General features: G+C 43.7%; 1 protein-coding gene across 1 annotated transcript in view; it reads left to right on the forward strand.

Moving 5' to 3' along the window:
* The first annotated feature begins 12,482 nt into the window (after positions 1 to 12,482).
* RET (ret proto-oncogene) overlaps positions 12,483 to 27,596 on the forward strand; it is a 120,754-nt gene continuing 105,640 nt past the window's right edge. The window contains exon 1 of the mRNA XM_040320675.1: positions 12,483 to 13,226. Within this exon, the coding sequence (XP_040176609.1) occupies positions 13,181 to 13,226 (46 nt within the window). The 5' untranslated portion in view covers positions 12,483 to 13,180. The remainder of the gene's footprint in view (positions 13,227 to 27,596) is intronic.

A 27,596-nucleotide genomic window follows, 5' to 3' on the forward strand; every position in this document is an offset into this window, starting at 1 on the left:
GGACTCATACAATTTGTTATTTCCCTTAATGTAGTTACAATATGTTGGTGTATTTCAGGTTGTTTGGCGTTGCCCGGTCTTCCTATCTTAACCTTTTGGGGAGGAAAATCATAGTAATATAAATATACTAATCTTTTATATAAGGGTGTAGGTAAGGGTTAATTTAACTGTCATATATTTTTATTTGGCATATAAGTAATATGTGTACCAGGTATTATTGAAATATCTCCAGGCGTACAGAAGTTATGTGGGAACATACATTTCCCATTGATTTGCATGGGACTTTAAACAAAAACCCCGACCCTCACAAATGGGGGTAGTTAAGGGATAAATTAACTATCCTATAGTTTAAGTGGACATATAAGTAACATGTGACCAAGTGTTATCGAAATATCTACAGCCGTTTGGAAGTTATGAAGTAACATGTATTTCCCATAGAGTTGAATGGGACTTTAAAGAAAAACCCCGACCATGGCAAATGGGGGTGGGTAAGGGTTAAACCACCTATCCTATGTTTGTTGCTGACATATAAGTAACATGTGTGCCAAGTTTCATGTTAATATCTTTAGCCGTTTGGACGTGATGCTGGAACATACATACATACATACATACACACACACACACGTTGAGTTTTATATATATAGATATATACCGTATATAATCGAGTATAAGCCAAGTTTTTCAGCACATTTTTTTGTGCTGAAAATGCCCCCTCGACTTATACTCGAGTCACCTTTTTGCGCCTGATCTCCCGGACTTTGGGGACCCGTTACTGGCCTGGACCCCAAACTTGGCACACATATAGCCCCACTCTTCCTCTACAAGTGTGCAAAGTTTGTTGTCCGGGGGACCTACAGCCGGGGAGCAAAGGTTTTCCAAAGTCGGGCACCCCTTCCATAGACTCCCATGTTAAATTGTAATTTCTCCGGTAACTTTGGGGACCCGGTACCTGCCCCAGTTCTCCTCTACAAGTGTGCAAAGTTTGCTGTCTGGGGGACGTACGACCGGGGAGTACCGATTTTTCAAAGCCGGGCACCCCTTCTATATACTCCCATGTTAAACGTAAGTCTAGTCATGGACACAGTGAGGCATGGGCACAGTGAGGCACAGTAAGGCATGGACACAGTGAGACATGGGCACAGTGAGGCATGGACACAGTGAGACATGGACACAGTGAGGCATCGGCACAGTAAGGTATGGGCACAGTGAGGCATGGGCACAGTGAGGCATCGACACAGTGAGGCATGGGCACAGTGAGGCATGCACATGGACACTCTAGGCCAGGGGTCTTCAAACTACGGCCCTCCAGGTGTTCAGGAACTACAATTCCCATCATGCCCAGTCATGTCTGTGAATGTCAGAGTTTTGCAATGCCTCATGGGATTTGTAGTTCTGCAACAGCTGGAGGGCCGTAGTTTGAGGATCCCTGCTCTAGGCTGATGCCTCGTACACACGACCGAGAATCTCTAAAAGAAACGTTTTCCTCCACGAGGTTCTTGTTAAGCTTGACGATATTCTTGTCAAGCTTTCCTTGTATACACACCGTCGAGACAAAATCTCGTCGTTCTCAAACGCGGTGACGTACAACACGTACAATGGCACTATAAAGGGGAACTTCGATTCCACTGGTGCCACCCTTGGGGCTGCTTTTGCTAATCTCATGTTACCACGTGTTAAGTAAAAGTTTGGTGAGAGACGATTCACGCTTTTCAGTCTGTTACAGCGTGACGAATGCGCTATCTCCATTACGAACGCTACTTTTACCGAAGGTCTCATACTTTATCCTGAGCATGCGTGGGTTTCTAAGCATACACATAAACGTTTTTCTCGTCGTAAACCAGCTCGACGAGAACCACAACGAAAAAATTGAAACTCCCGACGAGAAAAAAGAGAGCATGTTCTCTTTTTTTTCTCGTCGAGATCCACAACAGTTTTCTCGACGAAAAACATACACACGACAGTTTTCCTCTGCAAAAAAGCTCTGCCAGCAGTTTTCTTGATGGTTTTTGCCGAGGAAAACAGTCGTGTGTACGAGGCATCATACTCGAGTCAATATGTTTTCCCATTTTTTTGTGGTAAAATAAGGTACCTCGGCTTATTTTCAGGTCGGCTTATACTCGAGCAGGGCCGCTGATAGGGGGGGACCACCAGCCCTCCTGTAGGGGGCCTGGGCACACAGGGGGGCCCAAACAGCAGGGGGAATTAGTGCGGTACGGCAGAGGGGTGGTTACAGAAGGATGCCCTGTGCGGCTCTCTGCAGCAGCTGAAAGACAGTTTCTCCCCCTCCTGCCGGCTTTCAGCTGCTGCAGGGAGAGGCACAGTGCATCGTTCCTGTAACTGATTCCTGTTCTGCCCGCTTCTGATCCCTCGTCACTGTGATCATATATATTTTTTTTTTATGTAAAAAAACAAATACAAAATAATGATTTTAGGGTATTTTAATTGAAAATATGGTCTTGATATATTGGGGGGGCCCTGCCAGGTAGGCTGTATGGTGCCCCGTGATTTCTAACAGCAGCCCTGTACTTGAGTATATACGGTATATACCGTATTTATTGCGGTATAACGCGCTCCCGCGTATACCGCGCACCCCTAAAGTGGCCCCCAATCCTGTGGAAAAATTATTTTTTTGTTTTTTTGTACTTACAGTTTTGGTGTCTTGCGCGGCGTCCATCGGCGGCCTCGTTGGGTCCGGCATCCTTCTGCGGCTTCGGGTGTCCTCTTCGGCGGGTCCGGCGTCCGTCTTCGGCGGGTCGGGTGTCCTCTTCGGCGGGTCGGGTGTCCTCTTCGGCGAGTCCGGCGTCCTTCTGCAGCGTCCTCGCGCCGTCCTCGTGTCCTCCCCGCTCGTTTCCCGCCACGAGTTTGAATACTGCGCCGGCATATACCGAGCGCAGTACACTCGTGTATCTTCGGACAGGCTCGGCAACTGTCGCGCTGAAGTCCTGTACGCTCAGGACGTCAGTGCGAGAGGCGCTAAGACTGCCTGAAGATACACGAGTGTACTGCGCTCGGTATATGCCGGCGCAGTATTCAAACTTGTGGCGGGAAAGCGGGTATCGGCGTATATCGCGCACCCACAATTTTGCCCTGATTTTCAGGGCAAAATAGTGTGCGGTATACGCCGATAAATACGGTATATATATAGTTGTGTATTAATAAATACAAAGCTGAATTAATGTCTTTTTGTCTGCCTAGAGCTCAGCTTTAAATGCTCTTATACACAGTACTGACGTTATTTGCTGATGCAGAACACAGAGCAAATACAATTTGCCACCTTCCAGCCTGTGACAGTGTTGGCAGAGGGGACAGTGTATGGAACAGAATGCTACAAGCCTGCATGTTCATTTCACCATTAGTACTATGTGTACTGGAAGCTGTGTCTGCTGATAATCCATGCATAATTAAAGCATGTACACATTAGATTAGTAGGTGTTGAATGAGCACAGTCAGAGATTTCAGTACACCTAGTACTACAGGCACTATTGGACAGGATCACAAGGGTGGAAGCACAGTTGGAGGTCAAGCACCATTCTCGGTGATTATGTAACAAATACCATGACCACTACATTACGGTCAATTGGTGACTTTCAAATCAAGGAACTTCTTTTGTTCTATTCAGGGGTGTATTTAGGTTTTGTGCTGCCCTAGGCCTAAACTCGTGCACCCCCTAATTTAAATATGACCCACCCTTCCTGTCAAGGCCACACCCCATGCATTTTAAGACCCACCCTGAAAATTGTCAAGTGGGGACACTAGTTCTGATGGCCTGGGGGGGGGGCAATAGATTCCCTTAATTTGCATAGATTTCCTCTCACTTCCTGTTTGGCTATGGGACAGGAAGTAAGGGAAAATCTCTACAATGGGACAGGGATGGTAAAAAATTTGAAGCGACCCCCCCCCCAGTTTCAGAATGCCAACCGCCCACATACTGGAAGCAGTGCGGCCGATTTTTGGGGGCGCTAAACTAATTTGCCCAACAGTGTAGCGCAAGCCGGCGGGGACACTGTCCGTGCTGCCCCGCTGCAAAGTGCTGCCCTAGGCCTGGGCCTTGTTGGCCTAGGCCAGGATACAGCATTGGTTCTATTGAGCTATCGCACTTTCCAAGCACAGCCAAGAACTTCCCAAAATGTTCTACTAACCATTCTTGTACAAATGTGATGCTTCCACTAATATAATAAAGTGCTCCTGATTTGAGTGTGTCACAGGTGATGAAAAAAGAGCATTATCTTCAGCCTTGGCAGAGGAGGAGAGGGTAGTATGTGTAATTAGGGCGAGATCCAGCATATGCACATCAAACGTCACGCTCTGCCACCAAGATGGAATTCTATTATTAATAAAATGACCTCCTGGAACTGGAAAACTTTGCACCCATTCCCTAGACTAGCAGGCAATGTTAGGCATTGTATACAGTGGGCTGTAATCATGCAGACAGCTATTTGAATTAAGTCAGATCATTTGGAAAGTACAAATTTACAGCAGATAAAAATTAATGAACCCAATTAATTAAATCTAACATAATCTTTATCATGGTAATGTCATCTTAAAAAACATGTTCTAAAGAATTTATAAAAAAAAAAAATTTAAAGCCGCGTACACGCGACCATTTTTCATGTCATGGGAAAAACAACGTTTTTCTCGACGTGATTCTTGTCAAGCCTGCCTTGCATACACACGATCGTGAAAAAAAAATGCTTGAGCAAAGCGCGGTGACGTACGACGGCACTATAAAGGGGAAGTTTCATTCGAATGGCTCCACCCTTCGGGCTGATTATGCAAATTTCACTTCTCGTTAACTTGCTTCTGAGCATGCGCATTTTTTCCCCATCGTTAAAGCGTACACAAGACAGTTTTTAACAACGAGAAAAACGATGACGTGAAAAACCACGAGAAAAAATAGAGCAGGTTCTAAATTTTTAATGGCCATTTTTCTCATCGAGAAAAATGCTCTGGAGCCTATACACGACCGTTTTTAACAACCAATTTAAAAAATTGCATTTTTCTCGTCATGAAAAGCGGTCGTGTGTACGCGGCATAATATTTCATCAAACTGCGACTGGGGGGCCAGATGTGGCCTTTTTATTGCCTTAATCCGGCCCTTGGGGCACTATTCCTCCTACTAATCTTAAGAACTATTCTGCCAACTGACATCAACAATGGGGAACTATTTCTCCAACTGACATCAACTGATGATAAGACATTATTCCTCCAACTGATACCAATGATGAGAGACGATTCCTCCCACTGACACCAATGAAGGTGCACTATTCTTCCCATTGACACCAATGATGAAACACTATTTCTCCCGCTGATATCAATGATGGGACACTATTTCTCCCGCTGACAGCAATGATGGGGCACTATTCCTCTCACCAACACCAATAATAGGGTACTATTCCTCCTACTAATACCAAATGTGGTGATGTTTACTTCAACTGATACAAGAAAAATGATCATTCCCGCTTGCCACAGTCCGGCCCCCACTTAAATTATAAGGCCCTTTTTTTAGAAAATTTGTAAACCCCTGATCTAAGGCTTCATTAAAATAATAGCTTAAAAACTGGGGATCCTACTATTAAGGTTTTTGTTCAGGCACTTTCTGCTATAAGGTGACACTCTATGTCCCAATCTCCCATTTGTGCTTCTGCATTGTCAATCTGTCACATGAGCTCAGGGCGACCAATGGGGGGGCATCAGTACTCCTGTAGGGGGCCTGGGAACACAGGGGGGGGGGGACAAACAGCAGGGGGAATTGGTGTGGAAAGGCAACTACAAAATGATGCCCTGTACAGCTCTCTGTAGCAGCTGAAAGCTGGGATTTCTCCCTCCTGCCGGCTTTCAGCTGCTGCAGGAAGAGACACAAGGCATAATTCCTGTAATTGCTTCCCCCACACTGATCCCCCTCCCTGTTCTACCTGCTTCTGCTTTCCCCTGTGTGCCCCCTGTCACTACCATACCACTCCCTGTCCCTTCTTATGGTGCTGCCAGCTTCCCTGTCCCGTCGGTTGTACACGGCATGTTTCAGGATGAAGAGTGGAGAAAGCTGCTCCTTTTCACCATCTGAAAACCTGCACTAAGAAAGCCATTACTGGAGTGCTGGTAGGTCAAAAATGGCTGGTTAAGGGTAAGGGCACAGGTAATCAACAGCAACAGAGAATGAAACAGGGACGAAATCAAGCAAAATAATAGCTGATGATCCTACCATTAAAGTCCTTGTTCAGGCGCTTTCTGTTATAGCATGACAACCCTCTGTCACTATCTCCCAATTGCTCTCCAGCGTTGTCACCCTGTCACATGTACTTCTGGTGGAGACTATAATTGGACCTGCCCAAATGTGACAATTAATCACAGTGGTGACATGATTGTGAAGTCTTTCCCCCTCCAGGTATAAAGACATCGGGGCTAGGAGGGAAAGGGTTGACAAACTAAGGGTCATTCACATTATGCGCGGTGTCTGGCGTTTTTCTGCTGAAAAACTGATCAATGCTAGTTGCTGCAAAGGCACATGGAATACAACTGTTTTCTATGTGCCTTGGTCACACCACAACTCTGGTGTTGTGCATTGTGGAAAAATCCAAACATGCTGCATTTTGCCGCATATCATTGGATGGCACTATGGGTCACAGGCATAGGTGTGTGCAGCCTATTGCATTAGGGTGTGCACACCAAAGCTAAAACACACATGCGTGTGTAATATACCATATATGGCAGTGGGCAAGTCAATAGGGCTTTGTCAGCAGGGCAGAGACCGGTGTCAGTAGTTTATCTTTATTTGTATTATTATTAATTTTTTTTTACAATTTTATTTTTATTATTATTATTTTTTAATATTATTATTATTATTTTTTTTAGGAGCCCTGTTTGGGGGCTTTGGTGAAATATTAGTGGTCTAAACAGACCCCTGATTTCTAACTTTTGAGACAGAGTAAGGGACTGAGGACAGAGATTCCCCAGTCCCTTTCTCTGCAGCCAGGCAGCAGGGGGAATCTGCATAGTACAGGGTGATTAGGGTGTGCCCAGGCACACCTTACACCCTATGTGCACACGCCTATGGTCACAGGACAATGCACTGCAGTGTGGAGACTGGAATGGAGTGCAACTTTGTACATTCTGAATAAAGTTACATAGTTACATAGTAGGTGAGGTTAAAAAAAGACACAAGTCCATCAAGTCCAACCTATGTGTGTTTTAAATATATGTTAGTATTACATTGTATATCCCTGTATGTTGTGGTCGTTCAGATGCTTATCTAATAGTTTTTTTAAACTATCGATGCTCCCGGCTAAGACCACCGCCTGTGGAAGGGAATTCCACATCCTTGCCGCTCTTACAGTAAAGAACCCTCTTTTTTTTAATGTTTAACCTCTTTTCTTTTTAATTTTAGTGAATGGCCACATGTCTTGTTAAACTCCCACGAAAAAAGTTTTATCCCTATTTTGGGGTCACCAGTACTGTATTTGTAAATTGAAATCATATCTCCTCTTCACTTCTCCAGAGAGAATACATTCAGTGCTCGCAACCTTTCTTCATAACTAATGTCTCCAGACCCTTTATTGGCTTTGTTGCCCTTCTTTGTAATCACTCCATTTCCAGTACATCCTTCCTGAGGACCGGTGCCCAGAACTGGACAGCATACTCCAGGTGCGGCCGGACCAGAGTCTTGTAGATTGGGAGAATTATCATTTTATCTCTGGGGTTAATCCCTTTTTTAATGTATGACAATATTCTATTTGCTTTGTTAGCAGTAGCTTGGTATTGCATGTGAAAAATATATATATGCTAAAGCTGCACATCTCAGTGCCCAGCAAAACAGTCACGTACAGAGAGTTTTAGTGTGCGTCTAATGTGGACTGGCCCTGACTCTCATCCATTTAGTGTTTTTTTTTGTTCCCTTTACTAAACTTGAGGCTAAATCTAGATGCCGCTTGTAGAGAACAGAAGGCGTGGAGTGGAAGGTTAATTTCCTCTTTTCTTATTCGGTTACCTAGTTCCATATGTGTGATCAGATGTCTCCCCTGTTATCTGTTAGATTATCAGCTCCTTCCTTCGGAGATCAGTGTTCTTATTCAGCCTCCGTGAAGTCATTTTCTTGCATCCTCTCTTATCACAGAGTTTTCCTTAAGTACTCATTTCCTCTTGTGGTTTACCACTTTCTTAATTCTCTCTCGCCTCCATCATTCATAGCTTGTGCCTCCTGTCTTTTTACAAATGTAGGTTTCCTCTCCTAGGAGTAATAATGTATCATGTACATACACACATCTGCCATTTACACTAGGTTTTAATACACCATCTATTACATACATATTCAGCATGACTGTTTGAGTTATGTGAACATTGCAGCACAAGACTTTAAAGTGGAATGAAAGGAACACAAAAGGCAAAAAAAAATTAAAAATAACAAACATGTTATACTTTTGCACAGAGTGTCCCCGAATCCTGTCTTCTGGGGTCCCTCGGCGGCTGTCTCGGCTCCTCCTCACAAAAGCTTTCCACCTTCATGCAAGCTTTGGTGGAAAGCTTTTGCGGGCGCGCTCCCCTGATACAGCGGCGGGCGGTGGACTGTATCACTCGGCCCCGGCACGCCGCATCATCGGATGTGATTGACATCAGCGCCAGCCAATGGCTATCATAGGATGCATTAAGGTGAAAAAACATTTACCTTTACAACCCCTTTAAGCCTTCCAATCCTTTACAGCCAAGGAAGCTGCCATCTTAGCCTCGGTTTGATCTGCAATTGTCATAGTGCTACACATGTGATCAGTTATGACATCAGCCATTTAATGGCTTTAAGCCCTGTACACGAGATCGGTTTGTCTGATGAAAACGGACCGATGGACCGCTTTCATCAGACAAACCGATCGTGTGTGGGACACATCGGTTTGTTTTCCATCGGTGAAAAAAAATAGAACTTGTTTTAAACTTTTCCTATGGATAGAAAACCGATGGTCTGTGTGGAAGTCCATCGGTCAAAAATCCAAGCATGCTCAGAATCAAGTCGACACATTTCATTTTTCTCAGCACGTCATAGTGTTTTACGTCACCACGTTGGACACGGTCGGATTTTTGACTGATGGTGTGTAGGCAAGACTGATGAAAGTCAGCTTCATCGGATATCCGCCGAAAAAATCCATCGTATTAGATTCCATCAGATATCTGATCGTGTGTACAGGGCATTACAGTTCTGTTGAGAGCACAAGCAACTGTGACAGTTATAATTCACGGGTACCATGAATGTAACCCTTTTGGGAAACAGTTAAATTGATGGGTTTAGTTCCCCTAATGGTGGCCGTACATGCTTCTGTATGGCTTACCTCCAAGGGAACCGATGATGCTTGGGTCCCCTGATTCTAGATAATATAGACCAGTGATGGCGAACCTTGGCACCCCACAAAAAGAGGAGGCTTTCACCGTGTCAGAGAAACAGTGTAGTGGCCACATCCCTAAACAATGTGGAACAAAATAAATATTCCCCCTTGAATGGGACTTTAAAAGCCACAGACACTGATTTGTATCAAATAGTAATTTTATTACATAAAAAGGCAGATCAAACACACCGATCACTCTGTTTGATCTGCCTTTTTATGTAATAAACTTACTATTTGATAGAAATCAGTGTCTGTGGCTTTTAAAGTCCCATTCAAGGGGGAATATTTATTTTGTTCCACTTGGCACCCCAGATGTTTTGGAACTACATTTCCCATGATGCTCAAGCACTCTGCAGTGTAGCTGAGCATCATGGGAAATGTAGTTCCAAAACATCTGGGGTGCCAAGGTTCGCCATTGCTGATACAGACCTTTCCGGCAATGCCACACCAAGGTAAAATAAGGAGGATTTATTTGAGAAATACTCCCAACAAGGCAACACAACATTGATGACATAAACAACAGCAGATAATAAGTTTATACAACACCACAAATAACAGGAGGACCCAGTGTCTCTATAACTAGGGATCGCTGGGGCCCAACCTCTGTTGGAGTGCGCAGGTTTAAAGTGGATCCTGCAGTACAGGGTGTAAGTACCCAAACTGTATTGTAGGTAAGGTGATTAAGAACTGGGCAAGAAGATTGTAGCTAGTGGCCTATCAACTCCACTTTCTAGTGTCTGGAGTGGCAGAATCGATGATGTCAGCATTGAACAATGCAATAGCAATCTCTAACAGAACCAATGATATCAGCATTGACTCAGGACCTGGAAATGACGATCTCTCATAGAACTGGTGATGTCAGCAGTGGCTCAGGACCTGGCAGTGGTGACTTCTCACAACTGTGATCTCCACAAAAACAGCAGAGTCTCTCTCTTTCTCCAACACTGCGGTGAACACTCCAGCAGGCAGCTCTCCAATACAGCAGCCACTCTGATGGCCACTTCTCATTTTCCCCCTGAGATTGCCTCACGCCCCAGCTTCTGGGTTTTGTAGTCCCACATAGACCTACAACACTGAGTTCAACCTCTCTGGGGACTACATCCCCCACAAGTCAAACACAGCCAGTGTGCCCAGCAGCCACTGTGTCCATCATACGCAGCCACTGTGCCCATCAATTGCTGCAACTGTGCCATCAATTGCTGCCACTGTGCTATGAAAGGCAGCAACTGTGCCCATCAAACGCAGCCTAAATTCTAAATAGTCTAAATTGATTGATAGGGAAGTTATGTAAATTTGATTATTTGCCTATTTAGCCCTTATTTACATTTAGACCTGGATTCACACCTATGCATTTTTAGTGCTTTTTGCAGATTTGCACTACAGTCCATGTAACATGGTTTCCTATGGAACACGTTCTGTAGTGCAAATCTGCAGAATGCAAAAAGCACTGAAAATGCATAGGTGTGACTCAGCATTTAGCCCAGGTTCACACTGAAATGGGATAGAAATTGTGTGAGTTCAGCTGAACTCGCACAATTTCATACCTGCATGTAAGGCTGCATTGACACCTATGCATTTTTAGTGCTTTTTGCATCTTACAGATTTGTACTACAGAACGTGTTTCATAGGAAACCATGTTAAATAGACTGTAGTACAAATCCAAATCTGCAAAATGCAAAAAGCACTAAAAATGCATATGTGTGAATCCAGCCTAAGTATGACTTTGGGGGCGATTTCAGAGACATCTGTTTGGGTTCCTGCACAGGTGTCTATACAAATCGCACCCCGAAGTCGCCAAAAATAGTACAGAAACAACTTTTGGGTATCGGCGCGGCCCCGCGAATTTGGCGTTGCACCGATTCAGATGGTTCCATTGCTGGCAATAGCTGCTCATTTGGCATGCAATTTGATATGTCAAATTCAATGTGAACCAGGGCTAAATGCGGCTGATTCATCGGAAATCGCACAATTTGAAAGCTCAGTGCGACTTGAAAGACTTCTGCGCGGCTTCATGCTCAGATCCAGGGGTCAAGTCCTGGGGGAAAAAGTGTGGGAACTCCCACCCAAGGTCCACTCCCCCACCAAAAAAAATAAAATGATACGCTCATATGAATAATTACTAAACTGCAAGTTCTTTCTAAATCCCGTGATAACTCGTGGCAGACCTCCACAATGTCTCCTGGGAACAATGACAAAAGCTCCCGGAGACATTGTGGCATTGAGGAAGTGACGGAATACCCGCACACTACCCGATGAATCCATATACAGGAAGTGGCCAGTAACATAAAGGATTACTAAGGTTCGCCTGCCCCTGACAGTGACTCGAGCTGGGCATCGCCGCTTAGTGAAGGATTGGCTCGGGCGGCTCGGCTGCTCTAGTCCTGCAAAGGGAACTGCGTTCCTGCTGTGAAAAAAGTGCAGGAACTCCCGTTCCCACGCGTTCCCACAGGACTTGAGCCCTGCTCAGATCTCTTTCGAAGTCTCACCCAAAAATCGCCAAAAGCAGTGCAGGAACTACTTTTGCAAGTCGGTGCGGCGCCCGCAAAGTCGGCATCGCACCGATTAGAACAGTGCTATCGTCGGCAATAGGCTGCGACTTGTCATACGATTTGACCTGTCAAGTCGCATTTTAAGTCGCTCCAATGTAAACGAGGGCTGAGCCTTTTTGAGCGAATTCTGCATCAGTCGGATTTAAAAAAAAAATCAAAGCATGGATCGGCCACCTTAAAACCAGCAAACACTGAACTCTTGCCATGCTCCAAGGTATAATGATAATTTCCCGACAATACGTTTTAATCCTGAAGCACAAAAGGTGGCTGCTGATAAAGCTACTTTATTTTCTACAAATCAGACAGGTCCCTATATTGGTTCTAACACTAGTTAGGTGCTTAGACTTTGTTCTGTAGCCCAGTCCTGGCAGGCGAGGGGTTAACCCTAGCCAATCCAGGCAGCCTGCGGCTTTGGCAATGCATTTTCTGGCTGATTGCATTTGATGGCTGTGTCTGCTCCTTCCTTTTGCCCTTTTCACTCCAGCACAGTACATGTGTGAGTGCTCCCCCCTCCTTCCTTCCCCTGGCTTGCTCCTGGCTGCAGTTTATTAATTAAACTGGGTGTAGCTGAGTGCCCATTTGCTGCTGTCTTCATTAGCACTCAGCTCCTCCAGAGGAGAACGATCCACCCAGCTGGGAGACAGCATCATCCTCATCATCCTCCCTGGACCCCATCACAGGATACAAATACTACATCCTCCCCATCTACAGCTCACCTTAGAACTTTCCCTATTCCCTCTCTACACAATACTTTAGGGTGGGCTCCATCCAGCCCCTATGTGGTGCAGGTCCCTTTTTTTTTTGGAGGATGTGATTGATCAGGACTGAGTCTCCCCTGCAGCAACTTTCTTTCCTTGGGTGGATTTCATTGTGCGGATCATCAGTTGTGTCGGATCCCAAGGAGGGGGGTTGTGTCGGATCCCAAGGAGGGGGGGTCGTGTCTCCTCCTGATCCATTTCCCAAAAGCAGCCAGACAGGGACATGCAGCATGATCAATGACAAGAGGCAGTGCGGAGCCCTGCTGCATGCTGAGCACTCTACAGCTACTGGGCTCAGATGATCTAGACTTGTGCCAGCTGTAAGCTGCACCACCCTGTGTCACTGGACAGCAGCAGGCACCGGACAGCATGGACCAGTCTGGCTGAGGGATTACCAGCTTGGCAGCCCAGCTCAGTCTTCTTCTTCTTTCAGACACGCCCTGGAGACATCAGAAGTGGATTATTATTGCAGAGGGGCAACTTTCTACCTCCTATAGAGTGTCAGCCCACCATGGCATCTGTCAGGTGGGCACTGTGCATCCTCTGCCTGGCTCATGGTAAGTTCTGCTTTATCCTGATTAGGGGCTCAGCCACGATCTATCAGTGAAACGTCCCTTTAAGGGAAGTTTTAATATATAAGGAATACAAGCTGTATAACAATAATTATTTTAATAATTGCTGTTAAAGTAATAATGATTAAGCACCCTGGGGGTTTCAAAGGGTTCCTTGAGCAATGTCTTCCTTTCAGATAAGTAACCTCTGACACCGATGGTCTTTTTGGCTGAGATTCTTCCCAATGACCACAAATCTAAGAAGCATTCTTCCTATTGATCATCGCACTAATGTACCGCAGGTTGTAGATATAGTAATCATTCAACCAGAAAGTTATATCAGGGGTTCCTTCACCTTAAGAACAATGAGAAGGCAAACTGTCAGATTCTACAAAAAGGACTAGAAAGACGAATTATCAATAGTTGGGTACCAATTTCAGATAAGACAACCTAATAATGTTACAGATTGTGCTTAATTTTTGTGTTGTTGGGCTTGTACAGACTCTTGAAGTATTCATCATACTGAGTGTGATTTATTAAATCTTTCATTAGAATTTTATTTTGAGCAGATTTTTTAAAAAGCCTGTACCAGCATAAGGAAACAACCTAAATAATAAGCATATTAAATGTCCCTCTGCTAGCCTCTCATGCAGCCCTTCTCCACCTGGGTTCCTCCAGAGGCTGTTGGGTTTCCTCCAGAAGCTGTTGGGTTTCATCCAGAAGCTGTTGGGGTTCCTCTAGAGGCTGTTGGGGTTCCTCCAGAGGTTGTTGGGGTTCCTCCAGAGGCTGTTGGGTTTCCTCTAGAGACTGTTAGGATCCTCTAGGGGGCTGTTGGGGTTCTTATAGAGGCTGTTGGGTTTCCTCTAGAGGCAGTTGGAGTTCCTTCAGAGGATGTTGGGGTTCCTCTAGAGGCTGTTGGGATCCTCTAGGCTATTGGGGTTCTTATAGAGGCTGTTGGGATCCTCTAGGCTGTTGGGGTTCCTATAGAGGCTGTTGGGGTTCCTCTAGAGGCAGTTGGAGTTCCTTCAGAGGATGTTGGGGTTCCTCTAGAGGCAGTTGGAGTTCCTTCAGAGGCTGTTGGGGTTCCTCTAGAGGCTGTTGGGGTTCCTCTAGAGGCAGTTGGAGTTCCTTAAGAGGCTGTTGGGGTTCCTCTAGAGGCTGTTGGGGTTTCTTCAGAGGCTGTTGGGGTCCCTTCAGAGGCTGTTGAGTTTCAGAGGCTGTTGAGGTTCCAAAGCTGTTGGGGTTCCTTCAGAGGCTGTTGGGGTTCCTTCAGAGGATGTTGGGGTTCCTTCAGAGGATGTTGGGGTTCCTTGGGTGATTTGAAATGTATGCCTCTGTATAAGTAACCTCAGACACCAATGGTCTTATTAGCTGACTGTAAGGGGGGATTCTTCCCAATTACCCTAAATGTATGACGCATTCTTCCTACTGACCATCACACTAAAGTACTGCGATTTGTAGATATAGTAATTATTAGCAGGTGTTCCCTGGAACCAGATTGTTTTTTCAAGGGTTCCTCCATGTTAAAGTTGGGAGAGGCGGCTTTAAAGGATCAGATTTTACAAAAAGGACAAGAAAGAATAATTTAATTCTACACACATTGACTAATAATTGGGTTCCAGTATAAAGAAGAATAGCCTAATATCATTGGAGATTATTATCTATGTTGTTTTCTTTAGGCGTGTACAGACTCTTGAAGTACCAAGTACTTAATGCGAGTGCCTAATTTAATGTGTTCTTTGGCCAGCTGCAAACAAAGTCTTCCAATATCATTTACAGCAGATACTTCAAAAGCCTGTGCAAGCATAAGGGAACAACATAAATGATAACAATCTTAAAGCCTCCCCAGCTTTTCCCAACCAAGGTTCCTCCTGAGGTTTTTAGGTAGCAATGAGCACTTTCTGCCTCTCATAAAAGAAACCACTGACACCAATGCTATTATTAGCTATTATTATAGAGGATTTATATAGCGCCAACAGTTTGCACAGCGCTTTACAACATGAGGGCGAAAAGTACAGTTGCAATACAATTCAATACAAGAAGAATCAGAGGGCCCTGTTCCTTAGAGCTTACAATCTAGGAGGATTCTTTCTACTGACCAAAAATGTAATATTTAAAAAGAGAAAAGTAATTGAATCTGTTCCCTGGCCAGCTGCAGACATTGTCTTCTAATAGTAATCCAATTCACCATGAGTACAACAGATACTTCATAAGTCTGTTCAAGCATAAGGGAACAACATAAATAATAACTATTTTAATAGCGTCTCTGCTAGCCTTTAAAATTTTACAAAGTGGACTAAAAATAATAATTTTATTCTAACATTGCACAGCTTATCAGTGACCTCTGTACAGTAAAACAGACCTTGATTTGACAGCAGGACAGCTATATAAAACAACAGGTTGCGATTATTACCAGGCTTGTTTGTTTAGGCTCATACAGACTCTTGAAGTATCTAGTGTAAATACCTAATTTAATACCTGGTGGTTAGCAGTGGACAATGGGGTTGATTTATTAAAACTGGAGAGTGCAAAATATAGTGCAGCTCTTCACAGAAACCAATCAGCTTCTAGGTTTTATTGTCAAAGCTTAATTGAACAAGCTGAAGTTCGAAGCTGATTGGCTACTATGCAGAGCTGCACCAGATTTTGCACTCTCCAGTTTTAGTAAATGAACCCCAATGCCTTATAGAAAGGAAAGACTCTTGTTATGGCCCTTTCTTGGGTTCAAAAGATAATTCCACTAAAGAGGACACATTGGGATTGATTTACTAAAACTGGAGAGTGCAAAATCTGGTGCAGCTCTGCGTAGTAGCCAATCAGCTTCCAGTTTTTTTATCAAAGCTTAATTGAACAAGCTGAAGTTAGTTAGAAGCTGATTGGCTACCATGCACAGCTGCATCAGTTTTTGCACTTTTCAGTTTTAGTAAATTAACCTCACTGCCACAATTTGAGGTTATTATTATTATTATAGGTACTTATATTGCGATGTCAATTACGCAGTGCTCTACATATATAGGGGTAGATTCAGGTAGAATGGCTTATTTTTCTGCGGGCGTAGCATATCTCCGATACGCTACGCCGCCGTAACTTAGTGAGGCAGGTTCTGTATTCACCAAGAACCTGCGCCCTAAGTTACGGCGGCTTAGCGTAAATCTGCCGGCGTAAGCGCGCCTAATTCAAATTGTGAAGAGGTGGGCGTGTTTTATGCACATAAAACATGACCCCACGTAAATGACGTTTTTGACTAACGGCGCATGCGCCGTCCGTGAAAGTAACCCAGTGCGCCTGCTCCAAATTAACCTGCAAAAAGCCAATGCTTTCTACGTGAACGTAAATTACGCACAGCTCCATTCACGGACGACTTACGCAAATGACGTAAAATTTTCAAAATTCGTCGCGGGAACGACGTCCATACTTAACATAGGATACGCCTCATATAGCAGGGGTAACTTTACGCCGGAAAAAGCCTAATGTAAACGACGTAAAAAAATGCGCCGGGCGGACGTACGTTTCTGAATCGGCGTATCTACCTAATTTGCAAATTTCTGGCGTAAATCGACGGAAGCGCCACCTAGCGGCCAGCGTAAATATGCAACTAAGATACGACGGCGTAAGAGACTTACGCCGGTCGTATCTTAGTCAAATCTATGCGTAACTGATTCTAAGAATCAGGCGCATAGATACGACGCCGCACACTCAGAGATACGATGGCATATCCGGAGATACGATGGCATATCCGGAGATACGCCGTCGTATCTCCTACCTGAATTTGGCCCATATTGTACATTCACATCAGTATCTACCCTCAAGGAGCTTACAATCTAAGGTCCCTAACTCACATACTGACAATTTAGACAGGATCCAAATAACCTACCAGCATGTCTTTGGAGTGTGAGGTTAGAAGAAAGGTGGTTTAACCCTAGATTGCACAAAGGGTTCTTTACTGTTAGAGCAGTAAAATGTGGAATTTTCTCCCCTATGAAGGGACTATGACAATTGTTATAGGATACAAATCACACACAAACACATACACAGGTTGAACTGGGTGGACCTGTGTCTTTTTTTAACCTTATAAACTATGTAACTACAGTAAAACCTTGGTTTGAGAGTAACTTGGTTTGAGAGCATTTTGCAAGACAAGCAAAATGTTTTAATACATTTTGCCTTGATATACAAGCGATGTCTTGATATAAGAGTAGCGCCATTTCACAAATGAGTATAAAAAAGAAGAGAGGAGCCTCTAAGTGTAGCAATGTGGTTACATTTAATGAAGGTACAACATTCAGCAACTTATTGCTACACTTAGAGGTGCCCCTCTTCTCTTTTATACCCTGGAAAAAAATGCTTTGATATACAAGTGCTTTGGATTACAAGCATGTTTCTGGAGCGAATTATGCTCGCAATCCAAGGTTTAACTGTATATATGTAAAAGGCTGAAGAAGCATAAGGGGACAAGGTGGATAACAAACATTATACAACGTTTCATTGCGAATCCCTATATTATTATATTCTACAAAAAGAACTATTACATAGTATTTAATAAATATTATTGGTAATTAGGTATCCCAGACACACAACATTTACACATTTTACAACAAGGATATCATTGTAACCATTCAGCACATAAGACTTTGGAAAAAAAGTGAGATGGGAAGCTGAGTTGTAATTTAATTTTTCCACTACATGACAGGTTAGGATCTCATTTATTGTATGGGAAACAGTTGCATTTTCGTGCTTATTTCCCTATCTCCGGTGTTTTTTTTTTTTTTTTATTATCAAATTTTTTATAAATTTTTCAACAACATTTCCATTTAACAATATATCACACCATTATAATACGATACACATCCTTATCTGTATCCTGTACCCCCCCCCCCCTGAAAAAAAAAGAAGGAAAATTGTCCCCCTCACGTATTGCCCCCCACCAAAAAAAAAAAGTGACCCCTTATATATGAGGCTTCTAAAAAGCCGTTAACCCCTGTATAACTTATCACTCATTATTATCTCCGGATTTAATAAATGAGGTTTATTTATTTATTTATTTATTATTATTATTATTATTATTATTATTATTATTATTATTTTCCATACATTTCAAATTATTATTATTATTTAAGTACTTATATAGCGCCGTCAATTTATGCAGCGCTTGACATATTTTATTTTATTTTTATTTATTTTTTGGTTTATTTTCTTGTATTTCTCAAGGTTTGGTTAGGTAAAATGAATATAATATGATGACAGAAAGGTATTGTGATTGGTGTAACAGTAGGTGCAGGGTCAGTTCAGCGCTGAGCGTCCCTTCTTTATGCCCTGTGACGCACGAGGAGTAGCATGCAGGTGGCTTGCTGCTGCCCGCAGGTCTGATAAGGATCCGAGCAGCTGCTTCTTCTACTAATGTAAACAGGAGCCTGTGGTATAGTTCTTATCTCCATATGTCAGTGTTTGCTCATAAATTTCAGGCCTACAGGTGATACAAATCAAGGCTGTTGAATACAAGCGCGTGGAATAAGTGAGAAGCAATGATAGGCAGAGCTCTGTAGTGTGGAGGGATAGATGTCCAATAATAATAAAACGTATTTATTGCTCGATAGGACACTTCTGTATTTTTCCTTTATAGCACAAATACATCATAATGTTTCTGTTTCTACAATACAGGAAAACTCTTTATTGAGACAGCCACAAATCCGTTCTTCTTAGGGCCAGTTTTTAAAACCTGTGGATGCGTTTTACATGCAGTTTGACTTTGTTACCATTAATAATGTGCGTTTTTTCATGAAATCGCACCTAAAACACTAAAAAAACGCACAGGGCACAAGGCTTCCCAGCACATGTATTATTTATCATAATATGTATGTAAAGTGCTCAGGGCCGCTGATAGGGGGGGACCACCAGTCCTTCTGTAGGGGGTCCTGCACACAGGGGGGCCCAAACAGCAGGAGGAATTAGTGCGGAGGGGCAATTACAGAAGCATGCCCTGTGCGTCTCTCTGCAGCAGCTGAAAGCCAGTTTCTCCCCCTCTTGCTGGCTTTCAGCTACTACAGGGAGAGACAGGGCATTGTTCCTGTAATTGCTTCCCCGACACTGATCCCCCTCCCTATCCTGCTTCTGATCCCCCCATGTCACTGTGCTTCCCCACAACATGTAGGCTTTCCTGTCCTGTAAAAAAAAATGTAAAAAAATAATAGTTAAGCATTGAAATAAATAATTTTAAAAAATTGTAAAATAAAATAATGATAAAAAAACATTTTAATAAAAAGTATAATTTTTATTAAAAACAATTAAAAAAAGGCTAATTCACACATGTTCTCTGTTATGTTTGTGTTCGCTAATAATGATTTTAGTGTATCTTTAGTGAAAATATGGTCTTGATATATTGGGGGGGGGGGCTGCCAGGTAGGCTGTACAGGGCCCCATGATTTCTAACAGCAGCCCTGAAAGTGCTGATAAGTTATGCAGCACTTTACATACATATTGGGAGGAATTTACTAAAACTGGAGTGTGCAAAATCTGGTGCGGCTGTGCACAGAAACCAATCAGCTTCCAGGTTTTAGCCCTGTTTCACATTGACGCTACTTTGAAAATCGCGCTACTTCACTGGAAGTAGCGCAATTTCAAAGTAGCAAGGTCAGCGCGATTTCAGGTGCTACTTGATAGACATTTGTGTGGCTTCATACATAGAATGTCTAGTGAAGTCGCACCTGAAATCGTCAAAAGTAGTGCAGGAACTACTTTTGTAAATCGGTGCGGCACCGCAAAATCGGTGTCGCACCGTTTGGAACAGTACCAATGCCGCCAATAGGCTGCGACTTGCCATGCAATTCGATCTCTCAAATCGCACGACAAATTGCTCCAATGTGAACCTAGGCTTATTGTTAAAACTTAGATGTACAAGATGAAGTTAGAAGCTGATTGGCTACCATGCACAGCTGTACCAGATCCTGAGTGCTCCAGTTTTAGTAAATCTCCTCCATTGCATACCTCCCAACTATTTGAGATGAGAAAGAGGGACACCTATTAGCAAAAGTATGTAGGCATAGGACCCACCCCCTGCCACGCCCCCTTAAAGGAGAATTATACAAAAAGAAGATTCGTTAAACCCACAAGTGCTTTTTTAACCACTATTATTCCTTTATATTGGCTTTTGAAATTTAGAAATGCAGCAATTTAGAAATTGGATTAAAGGTTTAGCGCTTTTTTGAAAGATAGTGCATTTTATATACAACGACTGTAAATAGTTCAGACCAAAATGAGGGACAAATGAGGAGAAAAGAGGGACAGAGCGACTTTGCTCCAAATCAGGGACAGTCCCTCGAAATCAGGGACAGTTGGGAGCTATGCCATTGCACATTCGCATCAGTCCCAGCCGTTGCAGCTCATAATCTAAGATCTATATATCACATGCATACATACACATACTAGGGCCAATTTAGAGAGGAAACAATTAATCTATCAACATGTCTGGAGTGTGGGAGGAAACCAGAGTACCAGAGTACCAGAGTACCCGGAGGAAACCCACACAGGCACAGGAAGGACATTCAAACTCCATGTGTGGGTGGCATTCAAACCAGAACATACATTTAGAAGGTGATGGTCTCAGTGCCGGCCCAAGACATTGTGCTGCCTGGTACCAAGAATAAAAAGCTTCCCCCACCCCAAAAAAAAAATTACGCCCACCAAAATACCCCCACATCCATTATTTTATATCATGATAACTAAAGTGGACCTATCATGGCTCTATACATGTATATAGGAGTATAAAAAGGACTTGTTATGGCTCTATTAATGCAATTAACCCCACAGTGGAGCAGAGAGCGGAACGGGAGGAGCAGTCGGGCAGCAATTAGCCCCACAGTGGAGTGGAGAGTGGAGCTGGCGGAATGGTATGGCGTGCAGGCGGGAAAGTGCTGCCTGGTACAATGGTACCATCGGGTCCCATGGTAGGGCCGGCCCTGGATGGTCTGTAAAAGGATTGAACCCCACACACCCTGATTGTGGAAGAACCCCCGTAACAGTATCAAGGAGGAATTGTTCAAATTGGAGTCATGTACTTGTTCTCATTGGCTTGGATCTCATGCTCATCCAAACACAGGGGTAGATTTGCTAGAATCTGCTGCGCATGGTAGCCAATCAGCATCTAACTTCAGCTTGTTCAATTAGGTTTTGGCAATAAAACCTGTAAGCTGATTTCTATGCAGAGCTGCTCTGGATTTTGCACTGTCCAGTTTTAGTAAATAACCTTGAGTGTTCTGTGCAACCTCATCTGTTTTTATGATTGCTTTTGATCTCATCCGACCCTAAATAAATTCTTGCAAGTTAGATCTAGTAGATTGTATCATTCGTTTGTGGTGGCGTGTATGTCCAGATTGATAGAGTGCCATCCCTGTTATTAACAATAGCAGTTCTAGTTGGGTTATATGAATGAGGCAGGTCACCAAGTGCAGTGACCTACAACAGCCATTGTTCTGCCTTCTGTAGGCTGATGAATGCTGAGCAGTTACTAAGGGATCATGCACCCGTTGCTTTTTGTATTCTTCTAAGAAATTGATTTGTAAGCCGGTTCCAGAAGTCAAATTGATACTTTAGATATGTGTCAAGTAAGTTTTGTTATGAGTCTGTTGAGATAAACCTATTCCCCTCCCTGCATGGAAGTCAAAGAGATTAAAGTTATTTAGTGCGTCTGCGCTTTATGTATTCAAGTCAGTGAAAATCACTGCAATTTCAGTTTTTCTTTGAGTTGACTTTCATTTTACCCTGCATCATAATTTTATCGTTTGAAATTAATTTTATGTTCCCTGGAAAGAGACTTCTGTCCTCTTCCTGCAGCAAATGCTCATTACACAAGTGATTTCATTACAGAGGCACTTTAATGTTCTGAAGCCAATTCACTGGCTAATTTTTATGTGGCCTGTGTTGCAGCAGCAGTTACAGCAATATGTGTTTGTGACGGTATTGTATAAAATATTGCGCAGCATCCATGTGATAGAGGTTGGTGGAAAACCAATGTGTGCGCTGCCAAGTCAAGAGACTTGGAAGATGGAAGACTTTAAGATCTGTTCTGCTAGATGTCTACCTGTTACTTCCATAATATATTATTTTATTCAACTTATTAAATGCTTTATTAATAAGGCAGAGAGCATTTACAATCCTGCGTTATACTCATCTGCGTTATACACCATTATTCTTCTTTTCACTGCTTTATTAAATAAGATAGGCAATGTTTGAAGGATCACACTACCCAAAACCGATATTTCAGTATTGGTGGGAAAAGCTGGGGGAAGGGTTAAACCCACCAATGTTCTAACCATAGGTGTGCGCAGCCTATTGCATTAGGGTGTGCACCTCAAAGCTCCAACACATATGCGTTTGAAATATTTACTGGCCTCTTACCCGCTTTCCATCCTGAAACAATGGGGGGAAAGGGGGATCAAGGGAGCACATGGGGGACCTGGGCAACAGAAGGAAGAGGAACAGGGAATTGTGGGGTGGCGGGGGTGGCATATATTGGTACCAATCCCCTATATTTTCCGCCTGTGGCAGCTAAATGTTGACAAAAGGGAGAGGAGGAGAAGCCTACTTTCAGCTGCTGCAGGAGGAAAATGCAAATCGGTTCCACTAAATTGCACCCCCACCATCTCTCCTGTCCAGGTTCTCAGGGTCGGCAATAAAGGATTGTGGTTTACCTGTCACCTGCCCACCAATGACAGGTTGCCAATCCCAGGATTTGGGTGTGCCCAGGCACACCTGACACACCCCTTGTGCACGCCTATGGTTCTAACCATCAGATGGTCTGCTAGAAAGATTTTCACAGTTGAGGTGCCAGCTCCAGCTGTATGAAAGTTTTTTTAGGAATGTTACATTAGGGAAACTGATGCTGGAGGAACGAGACTCCTCGCTGAAACAACAAGAGATAGAAATTGGAGAGGCAAAGATTATAGGGAGATCTCACACCCAAACTTTATGTGATACCCACCCCGCATCTGTATCTAGAGAAGTTAGACTCCTAAGATGGAAAAGAAGAGGCATAGATATGGGAAGATCTCACTATAGAGTCCCCAGACTCTCTAAGAGACCCACCCATATTTGCAACATGAGGAGTTAAGCCCCGTACACAAGATCGTAATTTCCGATGGAAAAAGTCAATGGAAATTCCAACTGTGTATATGCCCCATCGGAGTAATTCCATCGGAAATTCCGATGAATTCCATCGGAGTTTACATAGAAAACATGTTCTATTTTACTCCGATGGAATTCCGTCGGAATTCCGATATGAATTTGGTCAGATAAAGGTTCGATCGTGTGTACAGGGCATAAGACTCCAGAGATAGAAGGGGATGAGGCATAAATCTGGGGAGATCTCACTACAGGAGTCCTCAAACTTTATTTGAGACCCAACTCCATCTGTATCATGAGGAGTAAGACTCTAAAGATGGAGAGAGAAGAGGCATAAATCTGTGAAAACCCCACAGTAGAGTCCCCAGACTCTCTGAGAGACCCACCCATATTTGCAATAGGAGGAGTAAGACTCCAGAGATAGAAGGGGATGAAGCATAGATCCGGGGAGATCTCATTACAGGAGTCCTCAAACTTTATTTGCGACCCACCCCCATCTGTATAATGAGGAGTAAGACTCCAAAGATGGAAAGAGAAGAGGCATAAATCTGTGAAAATCCCACAGTAGAGTCCCCAGACTCTCTGAGAGACCCACCCATATTTGCAATAGGAAGAGTAAGACTCCAGAGATGGAAGGGTATGAGGCACAGATCTGGGGAGATCTCACTATAGGAGTCCCCAAACTCTATGAGAGCTGTTCCATCTATATCTGCAATACGAGGAGTAAGACCCCCAAGGTTGGAAAGGGAAGAGGCAGAGATCAGAGGGAGATCCTTAAACTTTATGCGAGACCCACCCATATCTGCATCACAAGAAGACACCCAAGATGGGAAAGAAAAGGCAAACATCTGGGAAGAGCTCACTATAGGAATCCCCAGACTCTCTGAGAGACCCACCCCTATTTTCAATATGAGGACTAAGACTCCAAAGGTGGAAGGGGACACGGCATAGATTTGGGGGATCACACTATAGGAGTCCCCAAACTCTAAAGAGAAATCCCACCCATATCTGCAAAACAAGGAGTAAGACTCCAAAGATGGAAAGGGAAAAAGCAAAACTCAGAGGGAGATCTCACCACAGGAGTCCCCAAACTTTATTTGAGACCCACTCCCGTCTGCATCACGAGAAGTAAGACTCCAAAGATGGAAAGGGAAGACTATAGGAGTCCCCAAACTCTCTGAAACCCACCCATATTTCAACATGAGGAGAAAGACTTCAAAGAAGGAAGGGGAAGAGGCATAGATTTGGGAGATCTCACTATAAAAATCCCCAAACTTTATCAGAGACCCACCTATAATTGCAACACTAGGAGTTAGGCCTCGTACACACGATCGAGTTTCTCGGCAAAAACCAGCAAGAAACTTGCTGGGAGATATTTTTTGCAGAGGAAACCGGTCGTGTGTACATTTTCGTCGAGGAAACTGTCGAGAAACTCGACGAGCCAAAAAGAGAGCATGTTCTCTATTTCCTTGATGGGAATGGAGAAAATTGGCTTGTCGAGTTTCTCGACGGCTTCACAAGGAACTCGACGAGCAAAACGATGTGTTTCGCCCGTCGAGTTTCTTGGTCGTGTGTACGAGGCCCAAGACTCCAAAGATGGAGAGGGAAGAATCAGAGATAAGAGAGAGATCTCGTTACAAAAATCCTCAAATTTTATGACAGACCCACCCATATCTGCAATACTAAGGGTAAGGCTCCAAAGAAAGAAAGGGTAGAAACAGAGATTAGAGGGAGATCTCACTACGAGAGTCCCCAAACTCACTCGTATCTCTCAGACCCTTTAAAGGCCAATTCAAGTTCAGATAATTCTAGTTGGGGAAAAAGAACAGTTATGTATTTTACCAACAGCTGTTTGTCCTTCTGTTTGGCTGCGGGATTGCATTGATGTGTGATAAAATATAAATAGTGTAGTAATTAGTAAAGCTGTATTTGCAGACACTTTAGAATCTTGCTTCAATGGTTCCAACATGTAAACTAGATAATTACCATCTAATACAACATATGTGTTGGCAAAGTAAAAATTCTGTATTGAGCTGAAGTTAATTATAATGGTTCAAAATGTTGGTGTTTCTACACTAGAAATCTATCCTTTGTGTACTTTGAAGTGCATATGAAGCACTCTCTTGCATTTGAATGGTTATTTATTTCCCTTTTTTTTCTGTTATGTAACCTTGTTGTACATATTTAGGAAGTGCAGCCTGTGTGTACATTAATAGGAATTAGTTACGTCTGTAAATGATTAGTAAAGCCATTCCCTGAGTTTCCTATCAGACAAAAGTTTGATGCTTGTAATGTCAGCATCTCTATTGGGGGCTGAGATTTAACTGAAGATAAGTGTAGTCCAAGGACATGGATCCAGATTCAGTACAGTATTACTAAACGGGAGCCTTCTAAATCCAGTTAGCATATGTTTGGCGCCCTTGCTAAATCCCAGGTTAAACTGGCAAACACTGACACCAGCACTGAGATAGAGAACACTGACACCAGCACTGAGATAGAGAACACTGACTCCAGCACTGAGATAGAGAACACTGACTCCAGCACCGAGATAGAGAACACTGACACCAGCACTGAGATAGAGAACACTGACACCAGCACTGAGATAGAGAACACTGACTCCAGCACTGAGATAGAGAACACTGACTCTAGCACCGAGATAGAGAACACTGACACCAGCACTGAGATAGAGAACACTGACACCAGCACTGAGATAGAGAACACTGACTCCAGCACTGAGATAGAGAACACTGACTCCAGCACTGAGATAGAGAACACTGACACCAGCACTGAGATAGAGAGCACTGACTCCAGCACTGAGATAGAGAACACTGACTCCAGTACTGAGATAGAGAACACTGACTCCAGCACTAAGATAGAGAACACTGACACCAGCACTGAGATAGAGAACACTGACTCCAGCACTGAGATAGAGAACACTGACTCCAGCACTGAGATAGAGAACACTGACACCAGCACTGAGATAGAGAGCACTGACTCCAGCACTGAGATAGAGAACACTGACTCCAGCACTGAGATAGAGAGCACTGACTCCAGCACTGAGATAGAGAGCACTGACTCCAGCACTGAGATAGAGAGCACTGACTCCAGCACTGAGATAGAGAACACTGACTCCAGCACTGAGATAGAGAACACTGACTCCAGCACTGAGATAGAGAACACTGACTCCAGCACTGAGATAGAGAACACTGACACCAGCACTGAGATAGAGAGCACTGACTCCAGCACTGAGATAGAGAACACTGACTCCAGCACTGAGATAGAGAGCACTGACACCAGCACTGAGATAGAGAGCACTGACTCCAGCAGTGAGATAGAGAACACTGACTCCAGCACTGAGATAGAGAACACTGACACCGGCACTGAGATAGAGAACACTGACTCCAGCACTGAGATAGAGAACACTGACTCCAGCACTGAGATAGAGAACACTGACTCTAGCACCGATATAGAGAACACTGACACCAGCACTGAGATAGAGAACACTGACACCAGCACTGAGATAGAGAGCGCTGACTCCAGCACTGAGATAGAGAACACTGACTCCAGCACTGAGATAGAGAACACTGACACCAGCACTGAGATAGAGAGCACTGACTCCAGCACTGAGATAGAGAGCACTGACTCCAGCACTGATATAGAGAACACTGACTCCAGCACTGAGATAGAGAACAATGACACCAGCACTGAGATAGAGAACACTGACACCAGCACTGAGATAGAGAGCACTGACTCCAGCACTGAGATAGAGAGCACTGACTCCAGCACTGATATAGAGAACACTGACTCCAGCACTGAGATAGAGAACACTGACTCCAGCACTGAGATAGAGAACACTGACACCAGCACTGAGATAGAGAACACTGACACCAGCACTGAGATAGAGAACACTGACACCAGCACTGAGATAGAGAACACTGACACCAGCACTGAGATAGAGAACACTGACTCCAGCACTGAGATAGAGAACACTGACACCAGCACTCAGATAGAGAACACTGACACCAGCACTGAGATAGAGAACACTGACACCAGCACTGAGATAGAGAACACTGACACCAGCACTGAGATAGAGAACACTGACTCTAGCACCGATATAGAGAACACTGACACCAGCACTGAGATAGAGAACACTGACACCAGCACTGAGATAGAGAGCACTGACTCCAGCACTGAGATAGAGAACACTGACTCCAGCACTGAGATAGAGAACACTGACACCAGCACTGAGATAGAGAGCACTGA

Source organism: Rana temporaria, chromosome 8, assembly GCF_905171775.1.
Source record: "Rana temporaria chromosome 8, aRanTem1.1, whole genome shotgun sequence".
Taxonomy (NCBI): domain Eukaryota; kingdom Metazoa; phylum Chordata; class Amphibia; order Anura; family Ranidae; genus Rana; species Rana temporaria.